Consider the following 14,762-nt stretch of genomic DNA (forward strand, 5'->3'; position numbering starts at 1 on the left):
GTGCATACATTTGTGATGCAGAATTGTATATCTTGTACCTATCTGGGATAGGCTTATTGAAGACAGAGGTTGCTATAAGTGTAAGCTGTGTTCAGATTGGCATACTAGTTTAGGTCATATATCTCGGATGTCATCTTTATTGGCAGAACGGGCATTGATAAGCATGGTAGAGTGTAAAGGGAAAATGGGATTTCATTCTGATGTTCAATGTAGGCGTATATGGATAATTTTTTTATGGATTGTTGAAATACATTCTTGGTCAACGGGTGCAGAAGGGCGGAGGGCGTACTGGTGGTTAAGATAAGTATATTGTTGCCTACATGGTGGAAGTTCTGGCCACTGCCTTTCCTGACCCCTACAAGCTTAACCAGGGTTTGTCACAAGGAGTCTATCATTGCTTCATTGCCCTTTGTTTATGGCAGCAAGGGTAGACCATGAGGCTAATAGGTAAGACAGATCGAAATCACTTTGCCACTTCACCCAACGGTGAGGGCCTTCGTTTCGGTCTAAATAAGCATTTCCAGTGGGCTTTATTCCGTCTAACCTCTCAAGTGTTGCCAATTGTGAATTACTGGTAGACTGCAGATTAAAAACTTGCTTAAAGAGGTAATTTACTTTCAGGCCATGTTCTCTAGGCATGCAGATTTGGGGTCAGATTTATTAACGGCTTGAGTTTTCCTTGCATCAGGCAAGACAACACCAGCCCTTAATTGGGATTTACTAAGCGTGGCACTGCATGGTTTAGTAAATCCAAGGTAACGCATTTCACTGGCCTGCATTACCTTGTGACAGGGAGGCGGTACATGGGTGGAGCATGGGCTGTCCCATGCATCCACCCATGTATTTTGGTGCACTCCTAGATTTACAAAGGTCTAGGAGTACCTAAGAGCCATATCTTTACTTCTTATTGTTACTTCCTTTTTCTATGCGTGATGCATTCCGCATCACATATGGAAAAAGGATAATGCCTTTAAGGATTGTTTTTGTATAGGAAGGTGTGCCTTCCAGCACCAAAACAATCCTGGTTGTAACACAGGCACCCTTGCACCATAGTGCAAGGGTGCCTCTGGTGGCACTAGGCAGCACATAGGGAGCCAGGGCAAGGAGAAAGCAGAACTGCACCATATCTTTGTAAATATGGTGCATTCCCGATGCCTCCCTTTTATCCAACACATCACAAATTGCCGTGCTGAGCTGAGTTGCGTGAAATGTTAGTAAATCTGCCCTGTAATGTTTGGTCTTAGTAGGCATAGCCTCCGATGTCCTCTATTGGGGTGTGATATTATGTGTAGGATGTTCTTGATGTGGTCCTTAGGCGATAACTCCGGAAACATTAATTGTCAGTAAAGTTGTGCAGTGTTGTATGATGCTTAAATGTGTATTCACAGAGTTCCTCCTTCGTTTCATTTTGCCGATTAGAACAGCCAGGAGAAGATCCTTTTCAATGTGGTAAAGCTATGGCGCTTCTCGCAGGAGGTTAGAGCATCTTCCTACAGTGCTTGTGCAAACTGTGTAGTGATGAGCATTCAGTCCAGTTTAAATGTGCTTGGTGAGGTGGTACCTCAGGCACTCTCGCATGCCATGTTATAAATACACAGTTCATGTGTTTTGGGTCTGGGTGTTTGTATTATAGAAAAATAAATAATTGCTTCAGTAGATACACAATTATTTTACCCTGCCAACCCCTCCTTTGCCTTCAATACATTCATTTCAATGGTATATGTGTCCTGTGTTTCTTTATCGCATATGGGGTAATTAATGTGTTACATCTGGGTGCGTGGTGTGTTAAATGTACTTTTGGAACGATTTGGATGTTTCTATTCTTGTCAATTACATTTAAGAATTTGATTTGGGTGTTTGTACCTATATGTGTTATTTTCCATTTACTCGATTGGTATGATCACAGGGGTGTGGGGTGGTTGTGCAGTTGTGCACCAGAACATAGCCTCTGTCTTTTTGCAAATTTTGAGAAGTTATCTCTTCTTTGCAAGTTTACTCGGTTTAGGCTTTGCCAACAGCGGTCGACTGTGTCCAATTTCCCTTTAAATCCCGTCTTCCATTTTTTACATCATGGCACCGATTGGTAAAGATTATGTGCCAACAGATAATCACGATGCGGCCTGTAAAGCAAGACACCGGCTATATCAGGATTACACTCCATCCGCGGTGTTTTCACTTAGGCATTTGGCTACAAAAAGAAACTGCAATCTCCAGTTGGGAAAGGTCCAGAAATGAGAAATCAGTGTTGTTACGCCGCTTCCCCAGTTACTCCGCATTATACAGATGTCTAAAAATCCCAAACCAGCAAATGGGAACAGACGACACCGTTGTTAGCTGCAAAGGTTAAAATTCAGGAATTATACATTTCAGTGAGTTGCTCCAAATAATGAAATAAAGCAAATCATTTGGTTTTGTGATTTTTTAATGGTTTAGCAACTTTGTAGGTGAACACTTCTGCGACTGCTGTTTCCCGCGCTACATAACGCACATTCCAGTGGCGCACTATTGGAGTAAACACTGCGTAAACAGAAGCGAACATGTGGTACATTCCCGTCAGCTCTGAGCTGCCAGAATAGGCAGGCTGCTTTTAAGTGAAGAGCTGTGCCTGTGGCGTCTGACAAGACCAGAATGGAAACTCCACGAGCTCTGCGCGGCAGCGTTATGTGCTCACTTAGGGCCAAATGTACAAACACATTTTCCCATAGACACAGAATGGGTCAAAACCTTTGCTACATCTGGCCCTTAGTACTTAATCTATGCACTCAGGGTGCATTGCAAGCAGAGTAAATCCACCTCGCTCCCCCATAAACAATTACGTCGCCTTGATCACCTCCACCGCTTTACAAAACAAGGGAAGGCCACCACTGACTTATTTTGTCAACGGAAGTTAATACTACCCACCAGCACGTTATTGGTGCTTTGGCGATGGAGTCACGTGTGAGTGGCGGGATTTGTGGTTGAGGCGACTAAGAGTTCAATGAAGACGAATGTATAGATAGAAAACGTGACTTTCATAAATCGTCATTTATTCACTTGTACAATGCTTATTCGAGAACATATTTTTTTAAAGTGCTTTTAAATCCACGAGCTGTGACGTGACTGACAAACATCCATATGTAATATGATAAAAGGGTTATTTTTTTTAACCTGAGCAAAGAGCCGAATGCAGGTTTTCACCACAAAACAAGCTGTACTTTTTTAAAACACTGTGCTGGCTTTTTGGGCGGACATCTAGTGACGCCGAATTAACAGCTGCTCTACCCCAGACGCAGAAACAACAAATCATTGGAGACAACACATGGAAGGCAAAGGCGATGTTAATATGCAGATATAATCAACATCAGAATTAAACATTGGTTAAGTCAATAGATCTGGCTTGCACTTCCAGTCCTGGCTAACCTTAGAAAGGCCAGCTGCACTGAAAAAAAAATATATATATATATTTTCTGTATGTGGGGGGCAATATTTTTACCTTGGATATTTAAGATCATGTTGCACTACTTTCATTGATGAAACGATGTTTTTTTATATGTAGACCTGATAGGTGCAATGAATTCAGAGGAACAAATTGAATGAGCATGCAATTCATGATACGTTGCTCTTGTGATGTTAAAGAAAGCATGCATACAAGGTGGTTACCTCTACGGCCTGCAAAATGAACTCCACATCGTGGGATCTCTATGGAGGCGGTTATTTATTGCGGACAAACACAGCCTGTGGTTTATAAAGATTGTCCTGCCAGTTTCACCTTATTTTTAGTTTAACTTAATAAACCACTATAAAGACTATATCATTATCAACTTACTTATCTCACATGGGGATTAAACACGGGCATTCTTGTCCAACTGTTGTTCCCAAGAGAAGGCTGAATTCTTTTCTAAAATACCTCAAACTTCATGTTGTGAATAAAAAACCATAGACAATACACCCGGACCAATCAAATATTCTAAAAGGGCTTAAATCCTATGTTATAATTGTAGTATGTAATGAATGAAAGAGCAGGGGTAAGAAAGGAATGAGAAAGCAGTAGGGCAGGAGAGAGTGGAAAAGGAAGGGAAGAATAAGACAAATGACAATAGAGAGATAGAAATAGTTAATCTCCTTTGCTGCACTTATAGGGTAAATATATAGCTTAATACATATTTGATATGTATTTTTGTGACATCATATGATTTATAAAAGGTCTGTGGGCTGCAATGTAAGACTTCTCCAGTGATTAGATTGATAATACAATAAGAACCAATTACTAACCAGCTCGCTTCCCACCAAAAGAATTGTAGAAAAATACTGTAAATTGTACATTTGGACATTCAGGTGGAGATCCCCCCAAATCCAAGCACTTACCATTGTAATAATAACGAATGTAGCAACATGAAATTTACAATCCTGACGAAGCCTTGAAAATATTTTTCTTTTAGTTCACAATTTACTTTCTTTACCTCCATGTGCCTTTATTTTTACATTGCATCTGGATAGCTGTCAAAAACTCACCACAATGCGCAGCTCAGCTGATGTCTGGGCATTGTTATTTCACTTCTTGAGTTGTAGTAATAACACGTCTGATTGTTACCGATGCAAATCTATACCTATAATATTTTATATGAGAGGATATGCTTTTTTTGGAAAATTGATTTGTGACTACCTTCTGACAGCTAGTTTTGGGGGACCCCGTTTAGTGCACCATGAATAACCCCCCTCTGGAATGACACAGTATGTGGGAGTCAAAATATTTTTCCATATCTCCTTTTTCGAGTGCAGCAAGGATTCAGCTTAGGTTAATATGCAACAAGTAAACAAAGTCATGAAAAACAAAACAAAGGCATCTAGGTTCTATATACCATATTGGGTTCCCTATACCATATCAAGAGCATGATTATGCACCCAAGTGGGGCTTGTGTCTTTCAAAATCTGTCTTTAGAGCTTTCATCACACGCAGACATTCTCTGAGAGGACGGTCACTTGGTTCCTGTGGCACTCTGCTCAGGTCGAGTAGATCATAATCCTTAAAAAGTTACCTCAGAAGGTAGGGTTCATGCTACGACAAGGTCATAGGTAAACTGTAGCTGCACGAAAGGTCTGATAAAGAGTTTGTTGAAGGAACATCATGTGTGCCAATGCACCAAATTAAGGTGACAATCCAGTCATGCTGCACATGCCTAATCACTCATCAGGAGTTTAGGAAGCTATAACTCTGGATTTCTTTGGTCTTATAATGTCATGAAGATATATCCTGGAAGTCATTGATGAATGGTTCCTATTTAAATTTATTATTATATTCTACAAGTGTAACACAGATGGTACCAGCACTGAACTATTTCTTCTTGGAGGCTAAGAAATACGTGTTTGTTATAAAAGCTGACAATCGCACTTCCGAGGCTGTTAATAGCAACACAAAAGGATGATAGATGGAGTGATGAAACTTTTCAAACACTCACCCCCAGTCACAGATCTGGGTTTAATCCATCATTATTTTGCTCACCATGCCACCCCAGTTTGGATACAGTCATATGCAAATCAGTCTTGACCCTGTTCCCCATGGGAACAGTCCAGCCCGAACTGCCAGGCCAGGTCCTCCCTGGACTGGAAACAAGCACTGGATTCAAGCTAGCCTGGCTGATGAAGGGTGATACCCTAAAACCAGTCCCAGGATGCTTGTTTCCGGTTTAGGGAGTACCTGGCTTGGCAGTTCGGGCTGGACTGTTCCCATGAGGAACAGGGTCAAGACTGATTTACATATGGCTGGGTCCAAACTGGGGAGGCCTAGTGAGCAAAAGAACAATTGATTAAACCCAGATCTATCACTGGGGGGGTGAGTGTTTGCATTGTTCAGCACTCTGTCCATCATCCTTTTGTGTTGCTAAAGTTGCCCTAAGTAGGAAGGGTATGCCCAGATGTGGGTTCCGTGCTCACTGTGCCACTGGATTCAAGCTAGCCTGGCTGATGAAGGGTGATACCCGGAAACCAGTCCCAGGATGCTTGTTTCTTGTCCAGGGAGGACCTGGCTTGGCAGTTCGGGCTGGACTGTTCCCATGAGGAACAGGGTCAAGACTGATTTGCATATGGCTGGGTCCAAACTGGGGTGGTATAATGAGCAAAAGAACAATTGATTAAACCCAGATCTGTGACTGGGGGGGTGAGTGTTTGTATTGTTCAGCAGGATGTCTATCCTTTTGTGTTGCTATGGATGTTAATAGCGTCAAGAAAAAAGGTCCTGGGGACACAAACAAATGTGGTACAGGGGGCAGAAACTTAGCAACACCAAGTCAACTAGGTCCTTTGTTAAGTCTTCAAAGCATATCTTAGTACTGCAAAGCACACCACTGATGAGTGACTCATACGTCTTCTACTCAGATGTGCTGTCAGCTGCAGCTCTCCGAGATGCTTTTAATGATGAGGCTATCAGGAGTTCTGAACAATGGACCAATCTCACAAAGAAATAACTCAACATTTACAGTAGAGGAGCAACAAATCTGGACACTGAGAAAAGTGAATAGATGCATTTGCATCAACACCAAAGAAGGAAGTCCTAAATGCTGTACAACATGATTCTAATGAAGGTATCATAGAAGGACGTATACAGAAGAACACCTTCAGTATCACGTTGCATCATAACTGGCTACGTTCCGCACTACAGATGATTCATATAAGCTTGTTTCAGACCCAGAAACTGGTTGCGAATATGTCACACCATCAAGTGTAACAATTAGAATTGACCACTGACTAGTCATCATATCTCATCCACCAGCAGTGTGTAGAACCACTCAACACTCGAAAGTCTACATGAGTTTAAATCACAGAGAAAGGAGTGGGGTATGTTATTCTTTCAAGGTGGGGAAAAAGGGATTAATTGCTATTCTGTAATCTATTGCATGTTTTGAAACTACTATGTAAGATTAGAGGCTCGAGGTTTTGCACTCCAATACCAACATCCTGAATGGTGGAGATGGAGGGGCTATTCAAGTTAGGGTACACTAGGAAGCACATAGCAGAATAGGAAGTTTGTCTTTGCATCTGTTTCTCGAGAAGCTATATGATTTTGCTTCCATTGCAAATATTAAAAATTGTTGGGATTTTCTTGGCAAATTGACGTTTACCCGCTTATCACAGCACTTATCACAGTGGTGCCTCTTGTGCATTATCTTAACTTGATGGCGGTTTTCGAAAAGCAAAAAAGAGAAAGGGAATGGGAGAGAGTGAGTCCACATAAAATTAAGAAAGAATAATTCCAGTGTATATTTTTGGTCTCTCGCTGTGAAGTAAGAATGGGAGAGATTAAGAAAACACTGAGGGTTCGGTACAAGAAATTTTAATTAAGGTGGCAACAGACTAAACTTTAAGAAAAGAACGTCATGTTACCACAAACACCCTAGAAGTGACAAAATGGCCTTACACGACAAGTTGCAAGGCTTTTACCAGTGCCTGCTAATCACTAGGGATAATCCTTACCGCTTGCAGCCTATGGGCTATGCCTTACGGCTCGTTACCTATAGATTGCTGTGAAACACTGCTACTACATGGACTGTGAAATGTGATTATCTTTTTCTGAATGTTAAGCTTGCAAGTATAGAATATTCTATGTATTTCCCAAAGACAAGCCCAAAACTGTTGGCCTAGAGATCGATTGCATCTGGGCAGACCTTGGTAAAAATACAAGAGGTAAATCATTTCTACAGAGAATTGTGAGGGCTAAAATTTACAAGACACAATTATGTTGCCAAATGAACACTGACATATTTCCCCAGCATGCTTTACATATGATAGAGTCTCTTGATAAGGCTAAGTGGAATATTCTTTTGCATTTCACCAGTAGCTCTACCTGACTTTAATGATATGCATACTTTTTTGATACTATACATGGCTTTCGTAAATAATGCATGCTGTTGAGTCGTCGACTGACACAACTGTGGTTAGCTTCGAAGAAAGTGCTGGTGCTTGTGCAATAGTTTCCTCCTTGTTTTCAGACTGTGCACTGTGCTGTGACTGGGTGTCAAGAGACTCTTGTGCAACTAATGGATGAACGGACACCTTTATTGCAATTTGCTGGGGTGGTGCATCATGGAGTGATGAGGCATCAGAGTCAGTGGTGGGAGAATCCCTGCGCTTTAAAACATTCTGAATAGACAGCACCCCATCACAACCACGTTGGCCCTGGGCAGCGGGCCCCACAGAGGTCTGCCCCTGTTCCTCCAGTCCAACCACCTCTAAGATTTCCTCCATTATTGTTCTGCAGTTCATGATGAGAGGTGGGAGTGGCACGCTCCTAGCCAACTCCTCGATATACCTGGCAAATTCCATTGTCTTGAACTGGGTTACTTTGGCAAGCTCAAGGGTCTTTGCAGATGTAATAATTGGAATACGCTTAGCAATTTCAAATGCCTTCTGCAGCTTCTCTGCTCCTTCTGTACGGAAAAAATCATTAATGGCTTTCTCAGTTTTCTTCAAGTGACTGCTCATCATGCACAGCCTTGTGATGTTCAAGATCATAACAATGGTGAAAGCTACAAGGCAGACAATCATATAGTAGATGCCCATGTCCCCAGTGGTAAAGATGACCCTCAGGGTGACCGTGTTATTTACACTCCCATGGGCATTTGAAGCCACACATGTGTATTTACCACGATCTTCAAAGGTCACACTAGTGATGTTCAACAGGCCATCATCAAGGATCCACCATTTTCCATCTGCAAAACAATATGGAAAAAATAATGAAGTCCAAATCAGATACTGTTCTAACATCGGACATGCGAAATTCAGTTTAATTATGACTTCCATTTTAAACACAGTTTTTACAGTATTGGACCTAATATAACCTAATATTTTCTTCAGTCTTCGAATGTCACGTGAGCAAGATACACGTCATCGCAAAGTGTACGTAATACATATGGAATATGCATACCCAATCACTCAATCGAAATATTGCGAATGCATGTGAAGACACTTATTGACCTTTATTTCACTGACACATTTAGGATGATAAAATGTCAATCTCTGAGCACCAAAGTAATACAGTATAACAGGTGAACTGTAATTTCATTTTCAAATTACACATAGGTAATGCAGCTAAGGAACTACTCTGGAACAAGAGCTTTATTTGTACATTTTATGCTTGGATTGGTCTTTGTGTCTGAGCTTCTCTCGAGGGTAATTGGACCATCTTACATATTACTTGTTCCAATTCTTGGCACAGAAGGCACACACGCTGTAATCCTGTCACTACTTCTGAAGAAAATAAAACAGATATGTGTGAAAATCATCATCTTAAGAATTTCTGTGCATCTGATGCTGTTCAGCGGATCCCCACTGTTGGAAATGGCTCTTTCTGCAGGGTTATCCCCAAACATTTTAACAGCCTAACCAAGTTGAAACACCAATGGCCCAATGTTTGTGCATCTCGTTGATAACTTAGTTCTGGTGTTAAAATGAGCACACCGGTTTACTCTAGGAAACTCCAACAATGCGTAAGGATGCTGGAGAGAGGATTGGTGCTGGTATCCATTTGGAAGGACCTGCCTTTGGTTTGGCAATTAGAGTATGCATAGATAGTGTTTATGGCAAGAGAATATTAAAGCTCTAAGGGCTAGAAGAGAGAGGTTAGTGGACAACTGTTTCCATCATTCCAGGTAATGAAAATCTGAAGCAACCGTTAAAATGTGTTAATATTTTGTTTATTAATTGCTTATTTGGCTATTATATAGTCTGTTAGTTTCACTGATCTACATTTTATGTACTAGATTAGGATGTTGATTTAAATAAAGTCTTAAACTACATATGTTTTCTTGTATGTGTATTCACAGATTCTGTGCCACGTGATTTCCTTACAGAGTGAGCTTCAAATTCAGGCTTAGTACCCTTTAAACCTAGAAGCAAAGAGCTATACAAGGGCCACCCTAGATTAGTTACAGTATTAAGGTATGATAGTGCCTTGTCATTCCACCACAAACATTTCCTTTTTTGCAGTGTTGCAACCAGGCAATTCATATAGAATAATTGTAGATTATAGAAATATAGATAAATGAACATACATGTGTATACATGGTACAAAAGCCCTCACAGTACTGGAATGATACAAACTTAAGAACCATTAAACAGCATTGCATACATTGAACAGGTTCTTTAACCAAAATGCAGCAGCCAAATTGCAGTATCTAACCATTTACTCATTCTGCAGTGTTCAGTACTCCTATGCAAGATTATCCCAGGGGTATATGAATAGTCTTGGGATTTCATTTGCAAGAATAATGGAGATCCAGATGTGTTATCATACAGTGATGACACCTACATAACAGATCACTTAACAGAACACTTACACAGAATGAACAGTATGGATATAGTAGTGACTATATTAACCCAAAAGTGCTACAAAATAAACATATAAAAATCTTAGGTTGCATATCTTAACACGATTTTCCTTACATATGGATTGTCCACTGAGGGTAAATGATTGGCATAGGACTTCCTAAAAAGTGTGCTACTTTACAACCCCCAAACACATTAGGAAATTTGCAAGCCCTGTTTGGGCTCTTGGATTTTATAAGCGCTTAATTGCCACATTTTGCTGTGTGAAAAAGTGGACAAAAACACGCACTGTTATCTTACGTTGAATGCAAGCAGACATGTCATAGATGTGGAGCAATAAGACAACCCTAGTAACTAGAGTTGTCCCTCACCATTCAGACTATACATATGTAGTTTACGATGAGGGACAAATGACCCCCATAACACACAGATCACATGTAAACTACACTGCAGAGAAATTCTTTACTCCTACATAGAAAATTCTCACTTCTATGCAGACAGTAATTTTGAAGGAGCATCCTCTGCACAGGGAAATTAAATTGTTATTGTTTCCCCTATACCTACATCTGAGGCTGCTACTCGAGCTAGTTCAGGAATGCCACCCTAACAAGGAAGTCTTTGGACCATCTTACATATTACTTGTTCCAGCTCTTGGTGTAGAAGGCACACGCTGTAATCCTGTCACTACTTCTTGAAGCAAATAAAAACAGATATCTGTGAATTGATCATCTTAAGAATCTCTGTGCATCTGATGCTGTTCAGCAGATCCCCACTTTTGGAAATGGCCCTTTCTGCAGGGTTATCCCCAAACATTTTGCCTTTCTCCTACTATTTCTCTGACCCTGTATATGTCGGTTTTAGGACTCTTGGCACTTTACTGCTGGCCATCAGTGCTAAAGTGCATGTGCTCTCTTCCCCAAAACTTGGTATGATTGGCTTACACTTGTTTGGCATATTTAATTTACCTGCAAGTCCCTTGTAAACTGGTATACCACGTACCAAGGGCCTGTAAATTAAATGCTACTAGCGGGCCTACAGCACTGGATTGTGACACCCACAGAAGTAGCCTTTCAAACTGGTCTCAGGCCTGCCACTGCAGTTCCTGCATGTGCAGTTTACTGCCACATTGACTTGTCATCTCAAACTACTTGCCAAGGCCTAAACTCCTTTTTATTCCACCTAGTTCAACTCTAAGGTAGGGCCTAGATAGCCCTATGGGCAAGGTGCTGTGTATGTAAAAGGTAGGATAGCCTATTTTAGTTTTCACTACTGTGAGTGCTGCTCACCTCATATGTTCGCATTGGGAATTTCCTGATATATGTCTAAGTCGTCATTTCTGATCTGTGAGGTGTAGCGTAGGCAGGTTTGCTATGTTTAGAATGGTAGTGAGAAATCCTATTTACTGGTGTAGGTGGATTTACCATTACATTACATTAGAAATGCCACTTTTAGAAAGTGGGGATTTGTCTGTGCTTATAACTCTAGTGCTTTGCAGCCTGACTCCAATCCACATCTGAGGTTGAGTGACAGCTCCACTTGGTGCATACTTTGCAGACAGCCATAACACAGGAAGGGCTGAGCGTGACAGAAGAGGTATCTGACAGAAGAGGTATCTGCATATTGATAGTCATTCTGGACTGGGGAAAAGGAGGGTCCTTCACACCTTACATGTGAATAGGCTGTGTTCTGCCCTTCCACAATGGTCTGATTACAGCCTACTGATGTCTGGAGAGAGGGCTGGTATGAAAGGATGCTGTGCTTCACTTAAAAGGGTTCCTTTAAAAGGTACCCTCGAACAAGAGCATTTTTGAGCATGAGCACAGGAGCTCTGACCCCCCATGATTTTTAGTGCGCTTTTGGAACTTGGACCAAACATGTGTTAGGAGGACTGCTGGACTGCACAAAGGACTCATCTGGACTGCTCTTCTGCTGCGCCCTGCCACCTGTTGCTGCTGGGTGACATGAAGGACTCACTGGATTGCTTCTCTGCTTGTTGTCTTGCTGCTTCCGGACTTTGGGGTTAATTCAACACTGTAAGGTTCCCTGGGGGATCTGCCAGTAGTGCCCTATTGTGCTGGCCATCCTGCCCACTGCTGCCTGCCTTGTGTTCCCTTCTGTGTTCTCCCAGGGGACAGAGTGGGATTAGTGCTGTTTTACTGCCCCCTGGTACAATGTGCACTTCAGCTCTTCACTCCCCAAGGCGGCAGTGTGAGCGCTTACTAAGTGCATGCAGAGCGCTGGACTCGACTCAGGAGAGCACAGGGAGATCGCTTTTCTTGTTGACTTCCTAGAGCGTGGGGAGACTTTCCCTTCCATTGCCTGAAGCACGTCATACCTTGGTATAGGCTCCATGGACCTTTGACCCATGCTGAGGGCTCTTTGGGACAGGTAGCCCACTGGCCGCTCTTTGCACAGTGTGGAGAGCTAACAAGGGGAGGGGCGAGGGTGAATAATGGGCCATCCGCTCTCTGGAGGAGTGTTTTGCCGACTGGACGCGCGGCTACAGGAGGGGTGTGGTGCAGCTCGACAGCCACAGCCCCGGCAAGAAGTGACCCAGGGAGGTCTCCCATGCCACAGAGGAGATGGCAGCAGTCGGAAAATGAACCCAGGGAAGTCTTGCCAACCGCGCTCTGCCATGCTACTTGCCACAGCTGCACTGCGCTTTCACAGGCAGTGAACCCAACTTCAGTTCTTGCTACAGGGAGGATTGAAGGAGGTCTTCCCCACCTGTCCCTAAAGTGAGAGCACTCTCTCCCACGACCAGGCATGCCTGGGGGAAGGAATGTGGTTCTCTCCGTAACCTCCTTGTGGGAGACTCCCGCCACATTTAGGAAGGCGTGCTGTGGGTTCCACTCAGGAAAGTACCATATATCATCTAGTAGGTGCGTCCAAACATCCCAGGCCACACATCTCGAGAGAACACCATCCTGAGCAGGAAAATCCTCAAATACTGTCACACCAAATAGGAGCACCAGGGCTTTGCAATCAGTTTTTCATTGGGTACACAGGTGATTCTTTCCTACAACCGGCATTACTTGAGAAATCCTTCTAATGAATATTGTGTTCACCCTGTTTCCTGTAGGATGACTGGGGGATAGGTTCAGAAGTGTTGTCACGGTAAAAGTGTTCATACTCTGCACTGTATTGATGATATTCAGGTATTTTGCCTCAAGTGCCTTCCTGAACTTGCTGTATTTCATGCCCTGATGATAACATGAGCGACGTTATGATATCCTGTTGCATTTATCAGGATACTCAGTATATGGTATTGGCAGAATATGCATAATTTTTCTCATTTACGTGGTTTTGGTCTCATGATATCTAATGGTAGATGGTGTTCATTAGATTATTGTGACTATCTACCCGCTGTGCCTCATGCTCTGATGTTGTGATGTATGGCATGTCTATTCTTGCCCAACCAAGATGACGAGTACCACCTCAGGATTTGCATAATGGACACAGTACTTATGATTCATGTCACTTTGTCCAATGTTATATGGGTATAATATAGAAACACATTGCCATGTTGAGTCTCTTTTGTGGTGTATTTATTGTGTCACTGTTTTGAGTGGATTGCACAAAGACTTTACACATGACCTCTGGAGATAAGACTATCTGCTCTGTGCCGAGCTCCCAGGGGGTGAGCACAGGTCATCTTTAGTGTGTAACTGAGTTGCCCTGACTAACGTGGTGGGTTCTGCCTTGTTGAGGTGCATACCCTAGCCAAAAACACCATATTTAACACCCACTGGCACCAAAGTGCTTCCATATTAGTCCTGTACATCCTTTTCCCCCTGATCTGGAGTTAACCCAAGAAGGTTACAGCCATGTTGAAATCACTAGCCCCATTTTGGGGACTGATGAGCTTAGTGTGTCGCCAGCTTTATACTTATCACCAATACACCAAGTAAGAATCTACTTTTGGTGCAAGTGAGCCTGCTACAACTTCTTTAATTATTGTAATTTCTGCAACTGCAATCTTATGTGAACTACCCACAAAAGAATTCACATCAATTGAAACAGCACAAATGTCAGAAAATTAGCCTGAACCAAATCCTGAACGGGGAAAGCTTTCTTTTTGTCTCTCTAAGAAACACAAGATATATCCATCTTTACAATTAGCAATGCTATAAATGAACTTTTGACTGTTACAGTTTAACTGGTGGTGCAAGGGTACTATTTACTGGAACATTAAACACAGTCTCCTATGGTTCAGGAATTGTAGCCACGTTCTTATTCTCGCAGAGCTAAAATGGACTACCATGCTGTTATCACGGCATCTCCTGCGCTTTATGGTTTTGTATTAGAAAAGATACCCTATCAAATTTGATCCCTTCAGAAATAACTCAGATTTCCTTATTGTTTAAGAATTTCATTAGATGACATTCACTCCAGTTCCTTTTTAAAGTTCATGGGACATAAATGCTGCTACGCAACTGATGACTGATAGGAGTTCATATGCTTCA

General features: G+C 42.1%; 1 protein-coding gene across 3 annotated transcripts in view; it reads right to left on the reverse strand.

The window, feature by feature from the left end:
* Window positions 1-2,992: 2,992 nt before the first annotated feature.
* Window positions 2,993-14,762, reverse strand: part of MFAP3L (microfibril associated protein 3 like) — a 288,930-nt gene continuing 277,160 nt past the window's right edge. For all 3 annotated transcript variants that reach the window (XM_069244277.1, XM_069244294.1, XM_069244285.1), the window contains one exon: window positions 2,993-8,681. In XM_069244277.1, coding sequence (XP_069100378.1) covers window positions 7,849-8,681 — 833 coding nt within the window. In that variant the 3' untranslated portion in view covers window positions 2,993-7,848. The remainder of the gene's footprint in view (window positions 8,682-14,762) is intronic.

The sequence above is a fragment of the Pleurodeles waltl genome, chromosome 1_2 (assembly GCF_031143425.1).
Source record: "Pleurodeles waltl isolate 20211129_DDA chromosome 1_2, aPleWal1.hap1.20221129, whole genome shotgun sequence".
Taxonomy (NCBI): Eukaryota; Metazoa; Chordata; class Amphibia; order Caudata; family Salamandridae; genus Pleurodeles; species Pleurodeles waltl.